At 44.2% G+C, this 27,635-nt stretch overlaps 1 protein-coding gene across 1 annotated transcript in view; it reads right to left on the bottom strand.

Moving 5' to 3' along the window:
• The window catches only part of LOC123771088 (uncharacterized), a 108,562-nt gene extending 86,060 nt beyond the window's left edge, over nucleotides 1–22,502 (bottom strand). The window contains 6 exon segments of the mRNA XM_069309566.1: nucleotides 9,365–9,605; nucleotides 10,301–10,405; nucleotides 14,647–14,721; nucleotides 16,686–16,866; nucleotides 18,795–18,847; nucleotides 22,297–22,502. Coding sequence (XP_069165667.1) covers nucleotides 9,365–9,605; nucleotides 10,301–10,405; nucleotides 14,647–14,721; nucleotides 16,686–16,866; nucleotides 18,795–18,847; nucleotides 22,297–22,386 — 745 coding nt within the window. The 5' untranslated portion in view covers nucleotides 22,387–22,502.
• Between the last annotated feature and the right edge of the window lie 5,133 nt (nucleotides 22,503–27,635).

The following is a 27,635-nucleotide window of genomic DNA, read 5'->3' as shown; positions in this document are numbered from 1 at the left end:
AGCACCTGGTCCAGAGACCAGGACGGCTCAGGAGGAGCATGAGCAGGCCGGAGGTGAAACAACACATGAGACAGCTTGCGGAACAGGGCAGAAGTAACATCAATACCGAATGCAAGCTGGAGCTGCTCCACCAGCTCCGCACGATAAGAGCCGACAGTATTCAGCATAAGATGACAGTCCTGGAACAACCACGAGAGATAGGACAAAACAACCCAGACTGAAGAACACCTACGCAGTGATAGGAAAACCGGAAGGACTGCTAGGAAACTTCATGCTACCACCGAGACGAAGCACACACGTGGGAGACCAACAATGAAGCCACCTGCGTCCCATACAAGTGATGATTCGAGTAAAAAATTCCAGACACGAAGACTCGAGGAGAAGAACGAATCAGCCTTGTACCGAGCTGGACCGATCTCCTGAAGGAGGCGGAGCCGCGGGAAGACCCTCGGGTTCGAACACTGAGCAAGCAGCACCTGAAACCAAGGCTGGGCCAGCCACCAAGGAGGCAGAAGGTCTACTCTCCCCTGGTAAGTCTCCAAGTGAGCCAGGATCTGGAGCAACAGCTGAACCGGGGGAAAGAGGTACAGGTAACCCTACTTCCCTCAGCCCTGCCAAAAGGCATCGACCCTGACGACCTCGCAATCAGGGAAGGGCGCCACGTATACCGGGAAACGCCGACGCCGATGCGAAGAGATTCACTTCCAGAGATCCAAATGTCTGGCAGAGCCAACGGAAGGAGCCAGCATTGACCGTCCATTCTGCGGACAGGGGAATGAACCAGCACAAGCCGTCTGCCAAGACATTGGATACCCCCCGAACATGAAACACCAGGAGAGCCAAACCCCGAGAACTCGGCAGACAAGTAACCCGAAGCGACCAGCCCCAAAGAGCCAAGAACCGCATCGAACCCCCTCGGTTCAGGCAATGAACCACAGGGAAGCAGTCCGAATGGAGCCGGGTCGTCGATCCACGAGCGACGTGAACCCTCTGGAGCGACATCCATACTGCCGTGAACTCCCGTACCGTGCTGTGAGCCCGACAGAAGGACGGACTCCACCGCCCCTGGCCAGCCTGGTGAGCACTGGTCACAAAGCCCCAGCCGAGAGACGACACGTCCGTGAACACATTGAGCGAGGGCTCAGGTACGCGCCAAGGCACTAAACCCCCCAAAAAACAAAGAGGAAGCCAGCGATGCAGCAGCTGACGCAAAGCCCACGGAGGCCGAACCCCAGGAGTTGCGAGAGATGGGGAAGGGACGTCCCCGAAGGAACCAGAACAGCCGACATAGCCACAACCAACCCGGCGGGTAGACCATCATGGCAAAGTTCAGGCTCCCGCACAAACCCTCGAGCAACCTGTGTGACCCGGGAGCCCCTGAAAGTAGGAACGCAAGCAAAGCAGAGTCGCCGAAGGCAGAGACAAGGAAGTGGTCCGAGCGTCCCACACAAGACCCAGCCAAGGCCGAACCTGAGAGGGAACCAGATGGGACTTCCGCCAGTTCACCAGGAACCCGAACCCGGCTAGCTGGGAAAAAACCAAATCCCTGGCGAGCAGACCGGCTGGGGCCCAACCCAGCCAGTCATCGCGGTAGGCCAAAACTCGAACACCTAACATGCAGATGGCCACCATGACCCAGGTAAGGCGTGTAAAAACACGAGGCACCAAATTCAAACCAAAAGGAAAGCAACAGAAGTGGTAACCTTGATGCCTCATCACAAAACCGAGCCAACCCCTGAACCTCGGATGAATTGGGATGTGCCAATATGTGTCCTTGAGGTCCGGGGACACCAAGCGCCAACAGACGACGGATCTGGGAGAGAGTAGTCATCCGAAAAGAGGGGCAATAAACCCACGGGTTCAGACGGGACAAGTCCGGAATAAACCCAACGTTCGCGCAGTCCCGTTTCGGGACTGGAAACAGACGGGAGACCCACCTGAGAGAAGAGGTCGTTTCGACCACGCCCAAGTGAACCCACTCCGAGACGACTTGACAGAGCGCAGGAGAAGAGGCCTGACCTGCCAACCCTGAACCTCCGGAAAGAGGAGGAGCCATCCAACACCACCACAGGCCGCATGAAACAACCCGAAAAGCCCACGAATCATGGGACCAGGGGAAAGCAAACAGAGCAAGGCACCCCCCCCCCCCCCCCCGCCCCTCGCGAATCAGTGGGACAAACCGTGAAAGAGCCGACGCACCTTACGAGAACCTAAACAGCGCACAGTAAGATCCCCACTCCGACCAGAAAAAGATGGAACTAAAGGCTGCGCCTGCCCTGAATCTGGCACCAAGGACCAGGACGGCTCAGGCGGCGCATGAGCAGGCCGGAGGTGAAACAAGGCACGAGAAAGCGTACTGAACAGGGCGGATGTGACGTCCACTCCGAACACAAGCTAGAGCGGCTCCGCCAGCGCAGTACGACATGAGGCAAGAGTAACAAGCATCAATTGACGATCCTGGAAAACCAAGAAAGGACAAGACAACCCGATCCGAAAGAGAAGACAACCTACGAAGAGCAAGAAATTGGCAAAAAGAAACGCCAGGAAACTTCATACAGTCGCCGAGACGAAGCTCACAGGTGGGACATCATCAACAAAGCCACCTGATCACCAGAGATATGGTGATACACCCGTGTCAAAAAGACCAAACGCAAAGAGCAGAGAAGGCCAAACCAGCCACGTACCGGACCAGTCCGACCTGCTGAAAGAGACAGACACACGAGAACGCCCCGGGTTCAGACACCGAGCAAGAAGTGCCTGAAAAAAAAGGCTGCGCCGGCCACCAAGGGGCCACAAGGACTACTCTCCCTGGGAAAGGACTCCAACTGAGCTCGAACCCGGAGCAACAGCTGGACCAGAATGAAGAGTACAGGTAACTCCACCTCGACCAGTCCTGCCAAAAGGCATCCACCGCAAACGCCTCGCAGGCGGGGAAAGGCGCCACATAGAATGGGAGACACCGAGACCTCGCCAACGTGAAGATGTCCATGTCCGGGAGTCTATACGTCCGGCAGGGACAACGAAACGAGTCGGTGATGACCGGCCATTCTGTGAACAGAGGAATGAACCGAAACAGGCCGTCTGCCAGGACATTGGATACTCCCCGGACATGAACCACATAGAGAGCCAAACCCCAAGAAACCAGCAGACAAGCCACTTGAAGGACCAACCCCCAAGAGGCAAGGACTGAAGAGAACCACCATGGTTTCGGCAATGAAACACCGGGGAACAGTCCAAATGGAGCTGGATGATAGAGCCCAAGTGACCCGAACCCTCCGAAGCGCAAACCAGACCACCACGTACTCCCAAACCGTGCTGTGAGCCTGATGGAAGGACGGACCCCACCATCCCCAGCTGACCTGGTGAGCGCTGGTCACAAAGCCCCAACTGAGAGACAACCCGTTCGTGAACACATCGAGCAAAGGCTCAGGGAGGCGCCAAGGCACTAAACCCTAAAACCCTTGAAGAGGAAGCCGGCGACACAGCACCGACAAAAGGCTCCCAGAGAATGAAACCAACGATCGCGAGAGAGGCGGAAGGGGCGTCCCCGAAGGAACCAAAACAGACGCCAAAGACAAACCTGACTTGGCGAGTAGACCGGTACAGCGAAGTTCAGACTCCCGCACAACTGCTCGAGCAACCGCCGAGTGACCCGGGACTCCCTCAGAAACAGCCGAAGGCAGGACCGCAGTCGCAGCAATGCCTCTGGATGGAGAGACAAAGAAGTGGTCCAAGAGTCCCAAACAAGACCCAGCCAGGTCCGAACCCGGGACGGAACCAGATGGAATGTCCTCCAGTTCACCAGGAACCCGAACCCGTTGAGCTGGAAAGAAGCACACCCCTGGCAAGCAGACAAGCAGACCTACTGGGAGCCCACACCAGCCAGTTGTTGAGGTAGGCCAGAAACCAAATCCCAAGCAGACACAGACAGGTCACCAAGATCCGGTAAAGATGCGTAAATACACAAAGTGCCAATAACAAACTAGGGAAGGCAACAAAAGCGGCAAGTCTGAAGCCCCACCACCATCTATGCCAGTCCCGGAACCCTGGACAGGAACGTGCCAAGAAGTGACCCAGAGGTCCACAACACCATCCAGGCACCCAGCCCCAACAGAAGCCGGACCGGAAACAACAGTCATCCGAAGAGGAGCATAGAATCCAGGGCGCAGACTGAACAAGTCCAGAAGAACCGCAGATCCACAAAGTCCCATGTCAGCATCTGAATAGGCGGGAACCCCGGAAGAATGGGGCAGATCGACCATGTCCAAACTCACCCACACCAAGATGACATGACAAAGCGCAGGGGAAGAAGCCCACCCTGCCAGCCCCGAACTCCCCAAAAGGGGGAGGAGCCGCCCAATGCCACCAGAGGCCGGACGACAACCAAAAATGCCCACGAACTGCAGGACATGATACGGCCACAACATGTGCCAACACCCACAAAGATCAGCCTGCAAGCCAGGAAGACCCCGGAACCCCAGAAGGCAGAACCGAGTCACATACGAGGTAACTAAAAGCCTCCTGAACCCCCAAAGGGGGCCCAAGAGGAAGAAACCTCTGGAACAAAACCAAAGAACCCAAAGGAACCCGGAATCGAACCCGGGGGAGCCCAAACCACCACATTTGCCGGCGGAAATACACCCCAGAAAGAGCAAAGCACAGCACCCAGACAGAACCCCAGTGAAATAGCCAAAATGACTGAAAACCGAGGGACACAAGATGTGGGAGCAAGCATAAACAGACAGGGACACTGAGCCCAAATCACAGGGCCAAGACCCAAACAGACAGAAAACACAAAAAACAACCCCCAAACAAAAAATAACGGTGTTTGGTAGGTATATATACAGCAGACGGTGGAGCGGCAACATGATGTCATGCTAGTTGCTAGTTTTTGTTTGGGGAGTTCTGTCCACTCGTTCAGCTTCCGGAAGCAATTTTCACCAGTGTGGGGGTTTGTTTTGGGACACCTACCTTTCTGGATGACAGACCCGGTCGATGGCAGACATAGAATGCTTCCAACCACACAGGGGTTTCCATAGGCCATTGCTTCTCGCGTCTCTCTGAGGGGGGCCAAATTCTGGCCATGGTCCCTGGTAGGCAGCTCCTCCATGCACTCTGATGCCAGAAAGCTAAATAAGTATACATCAGCCTGGATAGCTTAGGAGAGGCGACGGGGGTCCCTCCAGAATTTTTTGTTTATATATTTAAGTCTTTCAACTCTGCAGAATCCCCCAGCACTTTTGCTGATTATCTGTTGATAATGCCAGAAATTTTAATTCAAGTAGACATATTGACAAGAAATCTAGCATTGAATTTGTATTATTTGTTCATTTGTATTATAATTAGAAAGATTATGCTGAGGAACTTCATCTGGTAAAAGTTAATTTACTCAGGAATGTGCTTAATGTTTAAGGTGATAATGATCCAAGTTAATTCCTTCCTTAAACCTTAAGCTGCGCATGGCGTATATATACGCCATGAGTAACATGTTCCATGGTGCGCATGGCATATATATACGCCATAGGGTGCCAGGCACAATTCAAATGGCCTGCGGCTACACGGGGTTCACATTAGCTTCCTCAGGGCTCTTGTAAACAGACGCCATGTTTAAAAAAAATTGTGGGCAATATTCTCCGGTATAAGAGTCACAGTACTGTGGGAGCAACCAAGGCTGGTGCACACAGCATGAGCTAACAGCATTGCTGTTCAGCTTGTGACCACAGCATTGCCTAAAAATGTCAAAATAAATATGTAACTGCTATTATTTAGCGATGACAATATTACAGATGACCTTTGACTGTGATAAAAATGATCAGGATTATGATAATTAGCGCTGTGGGAGGAGTGATGCTAAGGGACGGAGGGAGATAGCATCGTTTACTGACTGTGTGGTCACCTGTTATTGTCTGCATTTACCATATCAGCTTAGTGGTTCTCTATGGTGAACACAAATGTAGATACTTATATATAGTGTGTGTATTAGTGTAATAACAGCGAAAGGATCATGTTGGGAGGAGCCATTTGGGTGACGGAGGTGGCGTCGTCTGCATGACTTGTCTGGATGTGTAGAGGGTGACCACTATGCTCTTTAGGCACCCTACAAGCTTAGGTGTACAGTTACGGTGCATACAACATGTAGATACTTATAAATAATGTGTGTGTATATAGTGCAATAACACCCCAAACAGTATTGTTGGGGGTGAAATTTTAGTGCGCCTGACCTTGAATGAGTGAGGGAGGCAGCTGCCAGCCGACTGTGCGCATAGCGATGCCTCTTAGTGCCTGAACTAACTATATAAGCTTAGTTGTACAGTTGTGGTGAACAAAACATATAGATACTTATATATAATGTGTGTGTATATAGTGCAACACCACCACAAACGGTATTGTTGGAGGAGAAATTTTAGTGCGTGTGAACTTGAATGAGTGAGGGAGGCAGCTACCAGGTGACTGTGTAGCGACGTCTCTTAGTGCCTGAACTAACTATATCAGCTTAGTTGTACAGTTGTGTCAAGCAAAACACGTAGATACTTATATATAACGTCTGTATATAGTGAATAAAATATAAAAAAAAGATGGTGGGAGGAGACAGTGGGCGAGTGAGGCGTTGAGGGAGTGGCAATGAGTGGCTGGCTGGTGTGTGGCGGTCACTCCTCGTTACTTTTCGACTCATAATACCAACTTAGTGGTTCGTTATGATGAACAAAACATGCAGATATATATATAACCTGTGTATAGAGTGTAATAACAGCAAAACTATTTGTTTATTGTTTTAAGAACATAATAATTGAATCACTAATATGCACACCATACTTTTGAGTATAGCGATGATTCACCCCCTTTTATTATATAAATCTATCACACTATTGAATAATATTATTGCTAAAAAAAAAAAAAAAAACTAAGAAAAAATCAATCAGAGACATTGAAATAATTAGGTAACAATATCTTTGTGGCAACTCCCACCTGTCAGCCCAGGTGACGCTGACCGCCACTGACAACCACTCTGTCAATGCCCACATTTTGCCAGACTTCCTCGGCCTGTTGCGTCCAAAATATGTCACCTATAATTTTTTTTCCCCGTGCTCAGGGAACACAAATTAGCATTTTTAAAAGATGAAATCATTTTTTAGAAATTTTTTTCTTGTGCACAGGGGTGTAAATGTCCTCAGGACCCCTTAGCAGCTTAAGGGTTAACGTATATTGCATATAGATAGAAATTATAGACTAAACTAATGTAAAAAACCAGCATTAAGTGTAACGAAACGCCATTTTCTGAGTGAGACCTGGAGGCTCCCCGGAGCTACTGGACTGATATACAGTACGCTATATTAGTCTTGGGCATCGGCCAATGGAGTTCAGCCTACTAAAGACCACGAGCCAGAACCTGGCCCCCTCACGCAAACAAGCAAACGTCATACACCACCGCTGCGCTGCTTATCCACACAACCCTCCACTTCCCGGGAGGGTAAGCCCCAGACCTCCCGTGCCGGCTACTCACACCTCAGTTCAGAGGCTAAGCATCAAAAAACAAAACCGCCAACTGGAGGGAGGGAGGGAGGGTACCAAAGAACCTCCGGGGGCTCACCCAGAAAATTGCGTTTCATTACATTCAACGGTGGTTTTCTGTGGGGGAGTCTCTCCGGCTCCCTGGAATTACCTAACCAAAGACAGTAAAAAGAGGGACTTACCCGGAAGGCAGTCACCATGTGCACATCAACGTTAAGTTGAGACAACTGGCTGCAACCTGTGACTCAAAGCCACACACGAATGACTGGGACCAGGAATACTGACCAGATAATGGGCGACCAGGACCCCTGTTCGACTTCCAAAACCCACGTGTGCAAATGTCAGCCCAAGACATGTTGCCGACCACTGCAGCCAAAGCAGCAAACTTATGAACGTTATGGGCACTAGGGTAGACCGCAGGCTGGCTAGACTTAACACTTTCAGCTTGCGGAGATGGATATTGAGTTTATAATTAACTCTATGGATGTCCCGTGGAGACGCATTTTGCGTCCAAAATTCAAATATTTGTTAAAATTCCATTTATTGTTCAATTATTATGGGACTAGTTTAAAATGCGCGCCTTTAGATTGCAAACAATTTGATACTAAAATGAACAATGTAGCACAAAGTAAGGTCAGAACACTGGAAAGAATAAAGTATACACATTTTAGTGTGGGTGCACGTGGGAGCGTTCCCAGTTTTACTCTTTCCAGTTTTGTTATCTCAATTTTTGTGTTACGTTGTTCATTCTGGTAATAAATTGTTCGCAATCAAAAGGCGCACATTTTAACACTAATCCCATAATGATCTTTAATGAATATTTTATTTTTGGACTCTGTGTGCATCCTCATCCAGACTGAGTACAGTATATTTATATAAGGACGCATTATGAGTTATCGGCCAAGCAAAGTGTTAATTGGATCCCTCCTGAGCCAGAGCCCATAATGTCCACCTAAGATTTATATCACTTGCTTGGTTCTTGTCAACCTCATCCCCTTCACCTGTGACAAATACCTTGACAAATGGTTGTCAAGAAAATTACGTGAAAGAGACAGTGACAAGTAACTCAATCTAGCACTTTAGTACCAGCTCGCTATGAGACAAGAGGGAGCCATCTCAGGGATACAATACAGGGATATTTGTATACCCCTGGAAGGCAGTAATTAAAAACAGGAAACACACATCAATTACTGCTATGCTAACTATTATTTATGAGTCAAAATTGCTTCTTGGTGGTAACACCAGTTACTAAAATTGTACAGTATCGGCAGAACTGGCAATCCCCACTTGAAACAAAGACCACCCTAGTAAGCTCGGAAAAGAGGGAGACAAAAATGGAATGCACAATATAATTCAAGAGACTGGCTCAGAAAGTAATATTTCACTCTGCTCAACACCCTCTTTCTGAGCTAATGTCCTCAGATGCTCCCAGAGTCAGCTCCTCACAGTGGACAAAACGGCCAAGACTATGGTAACGAGAGACACAGAAGACATCTATTTGAGCCCCACCAGAGAGAGCAACAACTGGTGGAGTACAAGTGAGCACTCAAGTGTCAACCGGGCCATCTCATTCTGATGAGAAAAGGAGGCAAACAATCGTTGCCTTGGGGGGTACACACTTAATCCATGATGTCCCTGACTGCCATCAGATGGCAGCCCAGGCCACCCATTCAAAGTGTATACAGTATATTATGTGAATGTTCTAATATTTATAGTATGAAAACATTCACAAAATTTTGAGATAAATACACAAATTAAAACCTTGATAATCGAGTCCAAATTACTGTAGTCCAGAAAACCAGTTCCATTGTATGTGAAAAAAACAGCACAAAAAAAACAAAAAATGTTCACTCACTGTTCCTGAGATTTGTGTTCTTAATGAAGATATCACATTTCTTTCTAAAGTCGTCAAAGCCATCTAAATGTTGGGTGGCTGCAATGGTCTTGTGAGCAGTTGCAACAGTGAGTGTGGAGGGGAGGCAGCAGGAGTACAGGTAGTGCAGGATGGTCTCCAGGGCGGCATCATCTACACCACACAGGGATGACCACTCTATACTCGGCATGCTTGACTCCAAAACTATGCTGTGCACCTCAAACTGAGGAATGGAAAATAAATTAAAATATTTATTACCTGGCAAAGAAATACATACAGTATCTCACGAATTTGTCTCAATTGGCTAAAAATAGCAGGAAAAACAAAACATCCAAGAAGTGGTTGATTTTTAAATGCAAGGGATCTGTAATTGAGAGGAGGAGGAATTTGTGAATTAAAACAAATGAGAGAAGAATAAATTATTGAAGGAAAAGTTATTTTTGCTGTTAGAAGTTGTGGCAGCTAGAAGGTTAGACAAAGAAGTGGTACCAATGTGAGATGCTGCCATTGCTAAAGCACAAAAAATCAACAGTTAGAGTAGTAGAACTAAATGCACTAAGATACATCTGTTATGTCAGAATAGAGCAATCAAGATGTGAAAATGTCATGGAAAAATGTGAATTGCAAAAAGTCTGTAAATAGTAAGACTGAGCCGATTTTATTGAGACATTAGTTATGCTGAATGAATGGATGATAATTGTAAAAATGAACTGGCAGTGAGTTTGAGGGTAGAAAGAGGAAAGGCCAAGAAGAGGGACAGATGTGGTGAGTGCACATAAGGATATAGGGATGAAGTGTGCATAAAGAATCGAGAAAGTGAGTATGCATCGAGAAACAGTGAGAACTATTTGTAAAGTAAACTGAGTAGAACCAGTTTAAGAAATAAATGGACAAATCAGAGAAAAAGACTACCCTCACCTTTCTTCCTGACTTTGCAGTGATGATGATATCTGAGAAGTAGCCATCAGAAAGTGCTGGAAGGAGGGAATATGGAAGGTCTGGAGCAATCTCTGGAGTGCTCAGCTGAAAAAAATCAAGTATAAACAAAATTAAAATTAATAACATACTATGTAAGTGTGTACAGTACAGTACTGCGACACAGCAAAACGTAAGCATAAAATGTACTGGACTTACCTATGTTCTTACATCTATCAACACAATTTCCTAAATTTTCTCAACAACTCGATAACTTATTTTTTTTGGGGCTTTGAAATAAACGTGGCAGGATCAGTTTTGTCAAATTGCTCACATTTACTAGTTAAGAGCTTTGGCAATACAATTAATTTAATATTATAAGTAAAATGCAGTATAGTTTATACATTCAACAGCAAGTAAGATAGTTAACAAAATTAACTGTGCTTGCACCACTGATAAATAATGCTACCGTTTCAGTATTTACCGATACTTAATTTTGGCACTACATAACATTATGACCTTCATATAGCTTTGGTAATATCAACTTTACATTACATTTATGATACATCATAAATTTTTTGTTTTGTTGGCAAAGGTTCCATGCAGTTGTTCCCACAGCCAGAGCAAATGGTCCAAGACACAATTCAGTTAAGCTTTAGTCGATTTATCACCCCCAACATAGCAAAGTAGTCTGCAAATGATCTTCTCGGGTATTTGACACAAGGGAACAGTGGAAAATACATCTTAATCTTTTAATTAATGATCACTGCTCAATGGTGTGATTCCAAGGTCTGCCAGTCGGCCCCAGACTTTTTTGTCCATACCCGGGCCTGCTTTTGGCAGGGTTGTGAATATCTCTGGCTTGCCCTGGTAGTCTTTGGGCAGGGCATTCCCACTGCCTTGAATGACATTCCTTTGAAAGGAATGTCTCCTTTCCTTGGCTGTTTTTGGTTTGTAATTGGTGGAAGGCTTCCGTGCATGTTTGTTTATAATTAAAATACTGATAGAATCATTGTATTATTCATGCACTGCAGGATTTTCTGGCTGGGTTTATCCATTACCTTTCTTTAGTAACAGTAATTCCAAGCCCCCATTGGCATTTCAATGGGCACCTACAATAGTTCTTTCTTGCCAAGGTGGTGCGATAGGTTGACTAGAGCCCAGCATGTTTATTGTAACTTGGGTTGTATCAAGCATTAGGCTCTGAGCTTGGGGAAGCAACCGAGAGACTCACTCTAAAAATAACATTTTATTATGCTCAAAACACTTAAATTTTTAATAACAAACATTTTAAACGCTTTTCCAAGTTGTTTCTTATTTTTAGCACAAACTGCACCCTATACCTAATTTGTTTTTTTCCTGCTACAGTAACACATTCACTTTTCGCATTTCACAATGGCAGAATTTTTTTTTTTACCAAAGTCAACAATGACAATGTGGAAGGTATTTAAACATTTCAGGAATTCAACATACTGCAAAGGACATTAAGCAGTTTTCCATTAACCAGTTAACGAACAGCCTTGATCTAAGCCGGGTCAGGTGGACAGGAAGATAAAGCCATCTGATAACAGCATCTGGGGGTCTCAATATGGCTCAGCCAGAAGCAACACCTCTAATTTACCACACACCTAGCCATTCCACCAGATGGATTTGGTTACAATCACCACTCGCCATCTCTGCCGCCACCTGCACTCGACAGTCTCAATTTACGACTTGCCTGATTACGCTGCTCTCATACCACACAACAATCACTGCTGTAACCATTCATATTAAATATACATCTTGTTACCTTATTATGTTTTTATTGTCCAAACTTGCCATAATTTTACACCGCTTTAGCCGTCTCTTGTCATCTAACACAAGTACAGTACAATTTTGCTACCCAATCCCACTAAACTAGATGTTTCATAACCTAACAAACTCACATATCTCCTCTCAACCTTCAACATGAGGTACGAAAAACTCACATTTCATATATTGACTCATGCACTGCATTTTATGCACGTACACTTCAAATGAACATCTATACACTCACAGAAAAACCACTCACACAATTACATAGTGTATAATTGTTTTTTCTAAATCCTAAATTTTTCTTACCCAACAGGATAGGTCTATGAAGCATAGTAGTAAAAAAAACATTATTTATACAACACCTCACCAATTTGATTTTATAACATGACTAATTGACTGTCATTCTGCAAGCCATCCTCACATCCTCCACCTCCCTCATCCTCACACCCTCGAACTCCCTCATCCACACACCCTCGACGTCCCTCATCCACACACCCTCGACGTCCCTCATCCACACACCCTCGACGTCCCTCATCCTCACACCCTCGACGTCCCTCATCCTCACACCCTCGAACTCCCTCATCCACACACCCTCGACGTCCCTCATCCTCACACCCTCGACGTCCCTCATCCTCACACCCTCGACGTCCCTCATCCTCACACCCTTGACCTCCCTCATCCTCACACCCTCGACCTCCCTCATCCTCACACCCTCGACCTCCCTCATCCTCACACCCTCGACCTTCCTCATCCACACACCCTCGACGTCCCTCATCCACACACCCTCGACGTCCCTCATCCACACACCCTCGACGTCCCTCATCCTCACACCCTCGACGTCCCTCATCCTCACACCCTCGAACTCCCTCATCCACACACCCTCGACGTCCCTCATCCTCACACCCTCGACGTCCCTCATCCTCACACCCTCGACGTCCCTCATCCTCACACCCTTGACCTCCCTCATCCTCACACCCTCGACCTCCCTCATCCTCACACCCTCGACCTTCCTCATCCTCACACCCTCGACCTCCCTCATCCTCACACCCTCGACCTCCCTCATCCTCACACCCTCGACCTCCCTCATCCTCACACCCTCGACCTTCCTCATCCTCACACCCTCGACCTTCCTCATCCTCACACCCTCGACCTCCCTCATCCTCACACCCTCGACCTCCTTCATCCTCACACCCTCGACCTTCCTCATCCTCACACCCTCGACCTTCCTCATCCTCACACCCTCGACCTCCCTCGACCTCCCTCATCCTCACACCCTCGACCTCCCTCATCCTCACACCCTCGACCTCCCTCATCCTCACACCCTCGACCTCCCTCATCCTCACACCCTCGACCTCCCTCATCCTCACACCCTCGACCTTCCTCATCCTCACACCCTCGACCTTCCTCATCCTCACACCCTCGACCTTCCTCATCCTCACACCCTCGACCTTCCTCATCCTCACACCCTCGACCTTCCTCATCCTCACACCCTCGACCTTCCTCATCCTCACACCCTCGACCTTCCTCATCCTCACACCCTCGACCTTCCTCATCCTCACACCCTCGACCTTCCTCATCCTCACACCCTCGACCTTCCTCATCCTCACACCCTCGACCTTCCTCATCCTCACACCCTCGACCTTCCTCATCCTCACACCCTCGACCTCCCTCATCCTCACACCCTCGACCTCCCTCATCCACACACCCTCGACCTCCCTCATCCACACACCCTCGACCTTCCTCATCCTCACACCCTCGACCTTCCTCATCCTCACACCCTTGACCTCCCTCATCCTCACACCCTCGACCTTCCTCATCCACACACCCTCGACCTTCCTCCTCCTCACACCCTCGACCTTCCTCATCCTCACACCCTTGACCTCCCTCATCCTCACACCCTCGACCTTCCTCATCCACACACCCTCGACCTTCCTCATCCACACACCCTCGACCTTCCTCATCCACACACCCTCGACCTCCCTAATCCTCACACCCTCGACCTCCCTCATCCTCACACCCTCGACCTTCCTCATCCACACACCCTCGACCTTCCTCATCCTCACACCCTCGACCTCCCTAATCCTCACACCCTCGACCTCCCTCATCCTCACACACTCGACCTTCCTCATCCACACACCCTCGACCTTCCTCATCCACACACCCTCGACCTTCCTCATCCTCACACCCTTGACCTCCCTAATCCTCACACCCTCGACCTCCCTCATCCTCACACCCTCGACCTCCCTCATCCTCACACCCTCGACCTCCCTCATCCACACACCCTTGACCTCCCTCATCCACACACCCTCGACCTCCCTCATCCTCACACCCTCGACCTCCCTCATCCACACACCCTCGACCTTCCTCATCCTCACACCCTCGACCTCCCTCATCCATACACCCTCCACCTCCCTCATCCTCACACCCTCGACCTTCCTCATCCTCACACCCTCAACCTCCCTCATCCACACACCCTCGACCTCCCTCATCCACACACCCTCGACCTCCCTCATCCACACACCCAATCTTTACAGCCTGAAACAAACCAGACTCACCTTCTCACACTGCAGCATGAACCATCCATCATACGTCAACAACATCAGGTCTCGAGACATCACTGGTTGGTCAAGCTAAAAGAAAAAAAAAAGTGTTTTGAGTTAAAGTGAAAAGTTCCTTTCCAAGTAGAATAATTTGAATAATCTCTAAAGTACCACCTACCCGCCGAAGCAGTAAATACCAAAACTCTGCTCACGTTTAAAGTACAACTGGAAAAGATCGTCAAGGCAAATGGGGGGGGGGGGGACATTGGACAAGCCGCCGGCTTCCTGTCTTCGTCGAGGCCACTAGTGTTAGTGGCTCTCGGGTAAACTCGGCTAGCTGCTCCTCGTGTGTCCATGTACAGGACCATGCACAATTACTCTGAAATTCTTATTATTCAGCTTGTAATGGGTTTTCATTCACTTGGAACATCACAGCCTCAAACCCAGGACCTCAAAAACAATTACAGTACCTAACTTTATCTACCTAACTGCTGTGCTAGTCTGATTGTGCTTATGTGGGGAATGAGCTTAGCTTCTTTGGTTCTGTCAGTTCAGTTGATTGAACTCTCAGTCAACTGGTAGTTACTTAACACTATCGCTCTCTTTGGATACGTATCATGTCCATTTTTTCTCCAGAGTGCTAGCTTTGGAAAGGACTCGCATCCACTACAAAAATATTTATATAAAATTCATTTTTTATCCGATCGACCTCGGGATAGTTTCAAATTAAACGCCTTTAGAATGCACACAATTTGATACCAAAATGAAAGACGTAACATGAAACTTGATGTCCGAACACTTATATGATTATAAACAGGTTTTTGGTCAAAATTTTAAAATATTTGTTAAAATTCTACTTATTGTGCTATTATTATGGGACTAGTTTTAAAATGCGCGCCTTTACGTCACGAACAATTTGATACCAAAATGAAAGATGTAACACAAAAATTTATGTCAGAACACTGGAAAGATATAAATAATTTGTGATGATGAGCTTCCAGAATTAAAATATTTGTTAAAATTCCAGTTATTGCTCTATTATTATGGGACTAGTTTTAAAATACGCACCTTTTCATTGCAAACAATTTGATACCAAAATGAAAGACGTAACACGAAAATTGATGTTATCAAACTGAACGAGTATACACATTAGGTTGCAGTGTTGCAGTATACAAACTGGCGCTCGTTTACGGGTAACTTTAGGCTTTCCTGCAGGGAGGCACTCCAGGCTTTTGTACATTATATTCCAATACACCTGTAGGGAATTTAATTGTGAACACAATGATACCAAATCGAGCGATGTAGCACAAGAATTAAGGTGAGAAAACTGAAACGAGTACAGTATACACATTTTATTGATTTTGTGCGCTCACGGGTAACTTTTCCGACTTCAGGCTTTGCTGTGGGGAGTCTCGCAAGGCTTTTGGACATTATATGCATATACAACTGCAGGGAATTTAATTGCGAACACAATGATACCAAAACGAACGATGTAGCACGAGAATTAAGGTGAGAAAACTGAAACAAGTATTCACATTTAAACGTCGCCGCACGCTCGCTCGCACCATTGGCTCCATGACATCAAAGTCTGCGGCGCTCTCGTGGCGCGTGCGATAGTGTTAAGTGTAGTTACAGAATGAGAGCTATGCTAGAGGAGTCCCGTCTTTCCGGTATTCGGTCATATGAATTGTATGACACTTGAATTATATGACACTCTGAAACTACTGATGGTTTTGACATCTAATGCCTTCTTACTTAAATTATTGCGAACACTGTTTGCAAAAGATGACTTTCTAATTATTTTGGGGCATCTCTACTTCCTTAGCTTGAATCTGTGACCTCTTGTTCTTGAAGTTGCAGGTTCCCAAAATTCCTGTATTTTGTCGATGACTGTTACTATTTTGTACTTAGTGATCATATCACTTCTTTTCCTTCTATCTTCTAACGTGTGTGTGTTTTTTTTTTCTGGGATCAAGCTCCCCTCTACCCTGTGTGCTCACATGGAAAAATTAATATCTTACATGGAAGAAAAGTAAATAAATACATCAACTTACTCTAAATTCAATAATGTGTCCATTATAAGCAGCAAAGCGAAGCAATGTTCTATTGCCATAACACTGAAGATTTTGGTAAGTATACACCTCATACATTTGGCAGGAAAAGAGCGGGAGTGCATCGCAGCCATCGGTAACGGTCCACGTGACATCTCCGGCTTCGGACAGCACAAACTCGGTCCTGAAATTAAATATGAAACTTTAGTCATTCATTCAAATGAAAACAGCACTACGAAACATGAATTTTGCATTATTATTGTGTTCCATCATTAATTAACCACATACAGTAATATGCAGCATTGGCATAAATAAAAGTTCCACTATAAATTAGCAGTAATATACTCAGGATTTTGTAACAATGTCACATTCGATTATTATTTAAACATTACCCTAAGTCCTATTAATAACACATTGTACAGTGGAGAAACTTATTACAATGCCATAGTGCTTGAATGAAGGTGAAGAAAAAACAATATATGTATAAAGGTATAAAAACCTAAATTTTGGATGTAACCTACATCCTTTCTCAAGGAACTGTAAACAATGTTCTTTGTACAGAGCACCTTGAGAAAGGATGTTGGTTACATCTAAAAAATTAGCTTTTAATGCATTTATAAATATACAGTATTGGGTCTTTCCTTTACCTTCACATTGTACAGTGATAATTGTCAATAATAATTTTGATGAATCATAGTTATTTCATCAATGATCTTATAAACATTTTCGTGTCACAGAAAAAAATAATCCTGCTTGGAAAAGCGGGAAAGTTTCTGTATGAAGGAAAATGAGTGAATCTGATTGCACCTGGCTGCATGCGCACACTCCATGGGTAAAGAGGTCAGCCACAGGGCGCGACCTCTACGCAATCAGCCACAGCACATGCCAAATGCTGTGCGGACGGGTTCCACCTCCCACACCTGCCCTGTGGCCAGCCTTGGGAGACTGGTCCCTGTGAGGAGGGAGGGGGGCGCTCCAGCCACAAGATCGACCCCGGCGAGTAAGCTTCTGTGCAGCGGCTTCAGTTATATTTTTACACGTGTGGTTACTGAGAATATCTCAGGTTTCTAACATTCTTGCCACATAACCACATAATATGGTTATTATGTAGTAGTTGATTATAATTTTCAGTACTGTATAATCAGCTGCTCAATCCACAGTAAAGTTTTAGCATAGTAAAGATATGGTAATTTATCATTTTTTGTATGAGAGTGAATGCCCTTGCAGTAAAATAATTTGAATTTAAATTAATCCATTGTGTAAGGAGACAGGAAGCCAGAGTGTATTCATTCATGTTTTGACATTTTTGGGGGTCCCCCCCTTCCCAGTCAAATTACCGATATTGACCCTCCTCAGGATGTAACCCCACAACAAGCTGACTAACTTTATGGGTACCTATTTATTGCTTGGTGAACAGGGACATTAGGTGATAGGAAATGTGGCCAACCATTACGGTCCCGCCTAGGATTCAAATCCGGAATTCTCAATTGTGTGTTGAGAACGAACCCGACTGTAGTATCGGGACCCATTTGGTAATGGGTAATAATGAAGGTAATGAGAGGAAAGTCTATGCAGTACAGTCGGGATGGTTCTCAACTCACAATCGAGAATTCCGGGTTTGAATCCTGGGCGGGACAGAAATGGTTGGCAGCATTTTCTATCACCTAATGGGCCTATTTACCTAGCAGTAAATAGGTAGCCAGAAATTAGTCAGCTTGTTGTGGGGTTACATCCTGTGGAGGGTCAGTAATTTGACCTGGGGGGGGGGGGGGGGGGAATACAAGCCTAAGATACACACTGGCTGCCTGTACCCCAGCACAATGAAATATAATTATAAATGTACACATAGACGCCAACAAACACAACTGATACTGTACCTATGAAACAGTCTGGTTTTACAACAAATTTTGCATAAATAAACATCTGGCTTCACTTTCACTTGAGAATGCAAAAAATTATTATACCATTTGAGACTATAAAGTCATTATGTAAATTAACAACACCTGTACATTATACTTAGCAAAGTGCTTTAGGTGGAGGAATGAGTATGAATTTGTGTCACATTGGGGAGGATTTCCAGCAAGAGTATCAAGGCAGATTATAATAACTTACCCCTCAATTCCTGTTGCCTCTGATGATCCTGACAGTGAAACACACTCGATGATCTGAAATGAACAACACACAGTAAACAGTGAAAAAAGAATGGTGCTTTTGGAATGGTATTGGAAGTTCATAGAGAATAATTTGAATTACAAGAAGATAAGTCAGGTCAATCAGTCACGATATTTCAAGTACAGAACGGCATGTATTTATTATTTTGCTTTCATATTAATTCTATTGATTACTATTATAAACCAAACCAAAGCAAAAGGATTAATAAAGATATCCTACTTGTTAACAAGTATACAATATTCTTGAGACTCTTCTACAATGTTTTCATGAAGGAAATAGGACCAACTTAGATATCATCTGATAATCATGGATAGTTATCAGCAAGAAATTTTAATTGGCAATGATTTATTGGAAATCTTAATTTAACAATCCCAATTAACCTGGAGAGTCAAGAATACACAGTATAAGCATAGTTGATATTATGAAGGCCTGATGAAAATGCTAATATAACCCTTCCAAGTTTCCCCTGCCTCAGTGGCCCTTCACACACACTGACAATCACACCAAAACCCTTTCCAAACTTTGCTAAATCTAGTCTAACTTAATATTAACTCTATACGTATATATAATTGTAAATGTAGAACTGGCAACAAATTAAAAGTTACAAATGCCATTGTTCTTTTGCTCGGAATAATAATCCCGTAAGTTTGCCCAAAACGCTATGCGTGCTAGTGGCTTTACAAGAATGTAAAATCATCATCATACTACTTCTTGAGGTTATCTTGAGATGATTTCAGGGCTTTAGTGTCCCCGTGGCCCGGTCCTCGACCAGGCCTCCACCCCCAGGAAGCAGCCCGTGACAGCTGACTAACTCCCAGGTACCTATTTACTGCTAGGTAACAGGGGCATTCAGGGTGAAAGAAACTTTGTCCATTTGTTTCTGCCTCGTGCGGGAATCGAACCCGCGCCACAGAATTACGAGTCCTGCGCGCTATCCACCAGGCTACGAGGCCCCGTACTCTCTTAACCCCCAATGTACATTGTATATAAATAAATAAATAAGTGTTGGATATGTATTGAATGAATGTAGACACATTTAATTGACCTGTAACATGACAGAGTAGCTTTATTCTCTTGGATACTCAGTGGAAAGCTTGAAATATTCAAGATGCATTACAATAAAGGTAGTTAACACCATTTAGTGGAAACCAGCTCTCTCTGCTACAGCAAGATGAGGATTCAACATTTATGCTGTGACTGGGTGATTAGGAGAAGCTTAATTTGACTTCATCCTACTAATTTCATGTTTACAACCACTCCTAGAACACTCACAGAAAGCAAGCAAATAATATACAATCATGACTATCAAGTACAGTATATGAATATTACCTAACAAGTCAGTAGGTTGACATTTTAGGGATTAACATGCCAGTAGTTAATCATGTCATTATATTCACCTTAACAAATTCTAGTTAAATGTAAAAAAAAAAGTTAAATCTCCCAGTTGTGAAATTACACTTGTTGGTAACCAAGCGGTACATTGTTACAAAGTAACTCTCAGACAGCATTTTGGGAAAGTCTCAAAGCTAACACAGAATTTTTAGTGATTTTTTGAATTGCAATATGAAAGTCAATATTGAACAAAGCATAAATCTGGTGATGGGTGCTCAGTAAATTAAATCCTTCAACACTAACTGGGTTAGTTAAATCCCAGTAGGTGAAAAAGGCAAAGGTGGTGAGGTGACCCTCCCCCCCCCCCCTTTGTGGTGGGTGTGACCCCAGTACTCAATCCTGCACTAACACACAAAAACACACACACACACACAAAACATGAACTGGCTGAAAAAATTGTCCAGCAAATGGCTACGAGATTTTAACTCGAGCAAGTGCAGTGACGAAGATAGGCATAGGAAGTAGGAGGCAGTCAAACACAAGGTACCAGCTGGAAGAAGAAGAACTTCAGCAGTCAGGACAAGAGAAATATGTGGTGGTTGATATCACACCAGACCTGTTCCCCGAAGACCTGTTTTATATGTTTATCCATCAAAAGGATAACATCAGCGGCATATGCAAGGCTGGCAAACAATAAGAACAGCCTTCAGAAACTTGTGTAAGGAATCATTCAGAACCTGTATACCTCATATATCAGACCAATACTGGAATATGCAGCTCCAGCCTAGAGTCCACATCTAGTCAAACACAAAACGATGTTATGCCATCAGGCTAGTCCCTGAGCTGAGAGGAATGAGATATGAGGAAAGATTACTGGAACTGAACCTCACGACACTGGGAGACAGAAGAGTTAGGAGAGACATGATCACTACCGTCACAACTATTAGAGGAATTGACAAGGTAGATAAGGACAAACTGTTTAACACAGGTGGTACGCGAGCAAGGGAACACAAGGTGGAGACTGAGTACCCAAATGAGCCACAGAGACGTTACAAAGAACTTTTTCAGTGTCAGAGTAGTTAAACAGGTGGAATGCATTAGGAAGTGATGTGGTGGAGGCTGACTCCATACACAGGGAATAAAGGGACCTAGTCTATGGAGCTCACTCCCTAATGAATTGAAAAGCTGTCCAACTTTTGCCTTATTCAAAAATAAAACCAAAAAGTACCTAATTTCATCTTCATTGTTTTGAGAGCATATTCTACTGCATAATTCCTTGAAATGATCCTCATACTGTGCTTCAGTGAACCAATGTATAACCATGAATGTTATCCTAATGTACCTCTTAATCCTTGTTTATTATTGTGTATTATTCTAATCTGCTTTTGTGTCAAAATTTCTTGCAATGGACCTGTAAACATTTTCTGTCAATTTTACTGTAATTATTCTGCTCAAAATAATCTGTACCTGTAAAGTAAAGCTGTAAAGTACCTGTAAACATTTTTTGTCAATTTTACTGTGAATTATATAAAAATTGTTAGTTTCAGGACTTGCCAGAAATGCTGTGTCCTAGTGGCTTTACAAGAATTAACTTAATTTCTATATTCTCTGTTAACCCCCAATGTACCTTCCTGTATATAAATAAGTAAATAAACAGTTTCAGATGTAGATATCTTAAGAGCCCGGTAGGCTCAGGAACCTGTACATCTGTTGATTGACAGTTGAGAGGCGGGACCAAAGCCAGAGCTCAACCCCCGCAAGCACAACTAGGTGAGTAGACAGTCCTGGAGAGGTCAAGTGCTGGAGTAATACAGGTCAGTGTCGTCTTTGTTAAGTGTCAAGTAGGTCACGGCTGTCCATTACGGCCGTGACCCCTAGTGACCCCCGCCTCACCACTGACCCCACACAGGGGTCAGCCCGAGGTGGGGAAATATGAGGTAGGGTTAACATGATCAATGTGAGGGCCGAGGGCGCCCCTGGCCAGCACAGGGCAACAGCCTCCAGAGTGGGGAATACTGGATATTAGTGGCGTGGGCGTGCCAGGAGGGCGGCGGGAGGGTGGTGGGTGGCCAGCATCACCAGGTGGCCATGTATGGGCGGCCACAGTTACCTTCCAGGTGCCGACGACGCGAGAGTTCCTGTCCCGGAATCCTGCCATAGTAGTGTCGTCTGCACGGCCGCCGCCGCCACTCCCCGCCATGACGGCCTGGCCGCTCTCTCCTTCAGCCGCCCCCGCCGCCACTCTCTACCTCACTTACACTCTCTCTCACTCACTCACTCTATCTCTCTCTCTCTCACTCTATCTCACTCTCTCTCTCCATAGAATTGACCTTTAATCAACTGCTGAAACACGTGCAGCAGTTGTATATTTATTCCCAAATAGCTTTCTGAACGATGACCCTCGGCCAGTTTTCAACGTGAGTTTACAGTTTGTAAATTTTTCTTGCCTTAATTAATGATCTGTTGTTAAATATTTGAACTTTCTCTTGATAGTTATACAAACAAGTCACAGAGGAACACTTAAACGCTGACATCTATTGAATTTCTTATCTTTTATTTTCAGAAAGTATCGTATGTATGAATGATGTATGAAAGTATGATACATTTTTTATTAGTAAATGGAAAAAATTGTCAAAGGCCCCCCCCCCCACATTTGTCCTTTCGTTTTTAACTTAAACTGGTTGAGAGAGGTACAGTCTTTAACATGGTTGGGAAGGTCATTCCACATTCTGGGTCCCTTGATTTGTAGAGCATTTCTAGTTTGATTAAGGCGTACTCTAGGAATATCAAAACTGTATTTATTTCTGGTGTGGTGCTCATGGGTTCTGTTACAACCTTCAATGAAGCTTTTGAGGTCAGGATTGGCATTACAGTTCAGCGTTTTATATATGTATAATACACAAGAGAGAATGTGCAGTGACTTAATATCTAACATATTCAGAGATTTGAGTAAGGGTACCGAGTGATGTCTGGGGCCAGAGTTGGATATTGCCCTAATAGCAGCTTTGTGTTGAGTAATTAGAGGACGTAAATGATTTTGGGTAGTAGAACCCCAAGCACAAATACCATAGTTGAGATATGGATAGATAAGGGAGTAATAGAGGGTAACCAGGGCAGGGCGGGGTACATAATATCTGATCTTAGAAAGAATGCCAACAGTTTTTGAAACTTTTTTTGATATATTTAGAATGTGTCCCTGGAAATTCAGCTTGTGGTCGATGAGAACGCCAAGGAATTTGCCATCTAATTTGTTACAAATTTGGGTATTGTTTATTTTGAGATTTATCTGATTAGAGGATTTATTGCCAAACAGGATATAAAACGTTTTGTCAATGTTAAGGGTGAGTTTGTTGGCAGTTAGCCAAAGATGGACTTTCTCTAGCTCAGTATTTACTGTGGCATTTAGAGCAAGGGGGTCAGGACTGGAGTAAATGAAGGTTGTGTCGTCAGCAAATATAATTGGTTTGAGGTGTTGGGAGGCATTTGGAAGGTCATTAATGTAGATGAGAAAGAGGAGAGGGCCAAGTATGCTGCCCTGAGGAACACCAATGTTGATGGGTAGGGTGCGAGAAATTGTATTATTCACAGAAACATACTGGAGCCTGTCAGTAAGATAAGATTTGAGGTATTGCAGGGAGTGTCCTCTGACTCCATAATGATGTAATTTAAGAAGAAGGTTTTGATGGTTGACAGTGTCAAAAGCCTTACGCAGGTCCACAAATAACCCAACAGGAAACTCCTTTTTATCAAGAGCTGCGTGAATTAAGTTAATCATACTAATAAGTGCATCGTTAGTGCTTTTTTTTGGGTCTGAAGCCATATTGACAAGAGCTAAGTATATTGTGTTTGGCTAGAAAAGAGTAAAGCTGCTTGTAGATTAGTTTTTCGAATATTTTTGACAAGTTAGGCAGGATTGATATAGGTCTGTAGTTGTTAACATCTGTGAGATCACCACATTTGTGGACAGGGGTTACTCTCGCTTTTTTTAGAATGTCAGGAGAGGTTTGGAGTTCAAGTGACTTGTTGAAGAGCAATGCAATAGCAGGGGCTAAAGATCTGGAGTTTTTTTTGTAAATTAAAGTTGGTATCTCCTCGAGGGCACTAGACTTGGTTTTAAGGGAAAGGATTATTTCATTGACATCAGTGGAACTAGTAGGCTTTAGGTACAGAGACTGTGGATAGTTACCTGTAAGATAGTCCTTAACATCAGTACAGGAAGATGGAATATCATTTGCAAGGGATGACCCAATGGAAGAGAAGAACCTATTGAACTCAATAGCAGAATCAGAGGCTGAAAGCTGACCAACGTTATTGGAAAGGAGTGTTGGTTTGTTATTTAAAATCTTCTTTGATCCCAATATTTGTGAAATTGTGCTCCAAGTTTTTTTTAATGTTGCTCTTTATTTGCTCGCTTTACTCGCATATATATATATATATATATATATATATATATATATATATATATATATATATATATATATATATATATATATATAATATATATATAAATAAATAGGAAAGAGGAAACTGGCGGGACCTCGATATAAGCCTAACGTGTATGAGCACACTCGGGCTCCCTGTCCCCTGGCACAATAAATTAATAATTATGAATTATATTGGTTGCCACAATGTAATAGTCTATGCCTGTCATCATCACGTATCACCTTTTGTATTGTATTTATTTGTTATCTTTCTTGAACTTAGTCAATTTTGTTAGCTTACTTCTCTTTTATTATTAAGTGTTTACTCCTTCACACCTTTAAATAATTTTTTTATCTAAATTATTCAAAATTTTGCAAGAAACGCTTTGTGTACTGGGTGGCTTCACTGGTATGTGTAACTCCTGTCTCCCACAATTCTCCATTACTCTTATGTTCTTTGTACACATTCTTTTGAATACAAATTATTACTGTTATATTATTGTGGCTTGTTGAGCTCGAAACCGTTGCTCCTTGTTTGTGTTATATCTGCCCGTATGGAGACGTTGTCTGGATCAATATCCTCCTAAATTGTTTAGTATTTTAAGATCGGAAGAGATCCGCCCTATCATGTCTGAGTTATAGTGTTGTTACCCCTGTGGCCCTCACCCGTTCCTGGTATGAGAGTCGACTTAGTTCTGGAATGATTGTTGTCCGGTGTTGAACGTTCTCCCAAGCAGCTGTATCGTCCTGAAGATGACGTCTCCATGCTTGAGGGCGCACCACAGATTTATATAGTTCTATAACTACCTTCTTTTCATTGAAGTCAAAGTTTCGTTTAATGGCCCTCACGGGATTGGGGGTGCTCCGACGGAACCCCCAAAGTGATTAAGCCAAGAATACGAGATCTCTCTTCATTGTATTTGATTTAATCATTATAACGGCTATCCAATAATTTCATTTCTGTATAATAATTTATGGTTATTCACTAATCATTATTAGTCACCATAATTAATTCCACTTTAATCATTTATTTATTCGTTATAATGAGCTACTAGGCTTCATTTAAGGATTATCAACTATTCATAGGATTTGGTTGTCTGTGTTTTACTGCAGTTCCCACTTGTGTAACTTTTAGTGTTTGGTGTATTATGACTCTAAGATCCTCTTCTTCATCACTCTGCTGCAAGGTAATGTTGATTTGGTAGTTGTGATGCGCATTAATTGTTATGTATCACATGCAAGGACTTGCGTTTTTCGATATTAAAAGCATTTGCCGACCCCTTATTGTGAAGTTCACATAGATTTCTTTGCAAGGCCTCAGTATCAGTGTCACTTCATACTTTACCATAAATCTAATAATTAAATATCATCTGCAAATTTGACGATGTGGTTTATAATATTGTCATCTATGTTTTTGATGTATATGATTAAATGGGTTGGACCAAAAGTGGAACCTTGCAGTACCCCACTCACCATATTTCTCTATACAGATTCATTTCCGTTTAGGAGGACCCTTTGCTCACTTTGTTCTAACCATTGTTGTTTTATCAATTCTAGTATTCTACTATTTATTCCATGTGCTTGTATGTTCCTTGCCAGTATCATGTGGTACCTTATGAAACACTTAAGCGAAGTCCACGCATGCTACATCTACTGGAAGTCCCTTGAATAACTCTGTTTACCATTTCCCAAAAATGTGAGCAGGTGTGTAAGACAGGATTTATTTGTAACAAAACCAAGGTACGTTGACTTCACTAGACTGTTCACAGTGAGATGTGAATGAGTCCCTGCCTTATAGGACTCTCTACGCGGTTACAATATCGCGTGAGGTCAAGACGATCGGATGTGTGTTTTCACCTAGTTGTATTCACCTAGGTGTGCTTAAAGGAGTTGAGCTCTGCTCTTTCGGCCCGCCTCTCACCTGTCTATCAATCAACTGTTACTAACTACTATTTTTTTTTACCCCCCCCCCCACGCCAGGAAACAGCCCGTAACAGCTGTGTAACTCCCAGGTACCTATATATTTTTTTTTTTTTGAGATATATACAAGAGTTGTTACATTCTTGTAGGGCCACTAGTACGCGTAGCGTTTCGGGCAGGTCCCTGGAATACAATCCCCGCCGCGAAGAATCCTTGTTACAATCAAGTACACATTTTACTGTTGAGTTAAACAGAGGCTACAGTTAAGGATTGGCGCCCAGTAAATCCTCCCCGGCCAGGATACGAACCCAGGACAAAGCGCTCGCGGAACACCAGGCGAGTGTCTTACCACTACACCACGGAGACTACATAGGTAACAGGGGCATCAGAGTGAAAGAACTCCCTGAACCCAGGGTGGATTTTCTGCTAAGCTCTTTCAGCCGTTTTGAAAATAGGGGGCGACATTCGCATATTTTCAACAAATAAAAAGCCACTATGTAATACAAATCCCGGCCGGAGCCTAGCTGTTGTTATGAATACCAAATAAGCAAATGGTGCTGAAGCTTCCATGTTAATGAGCCCCTCAGGCGAGAGGTTCAGTTTGATATAACCACCACAGATACTTTTATCTTTCTGACGCCTGAGCTGGTTTCTTGAGTCTGCTGAAAATCTAACAATTGCGATATAATTTCTGTGGCCATTTATCGGACTGATGCCTACAGCTTTACAACATCACTTAATGATCTCCAATATATTTGCTGTTTCAGTTAGTTTAGTTTATTATTATCTACCAGCGGGAGTGGAAAGCTTACAGAGGCATACATATATATGGGCTCATATGCAGATGTGGATACACAATGAAACCCCATTAACGTGATGTATCAATGACAAAATCAGTAGGAGTACCAAGAGAGCGGGTTCGAATCCATCCTCATAGCTCCTACTGATTGTCTTAGAAGTAGATAGGTATATGTTTCTTATCATGCATGGGGCCCCAGGAACGACCGCGCTAGGAATTACCTCTCCATCTAATACGTGTCTGTGATTGGGATCTGTCCGTCCAGCAGGACCCCATTGTCTCTCACACACCAGTACACACACACACACA

The sequence above is a fragment of the Procambarus clarkii genome, chromosome 65 (genome assembly GCF_040958095.1).
Source record: "Procambarus clarkii isolate CNS0578487 chromosome 65, FALCON_Pclarkii_2.0, whole genome shotgun sequence".
Classification (NCBI taxonomy): domain Eukaryota; kingdom Metazoa; phylum Arthropoda; class Malacostraca; order Decapoda; family Cambaridae; genus Procambarus; species Procambarus clarkii.
This window is presented reverse-complemented; position numbering and strand designations above follow the sequence as displayed.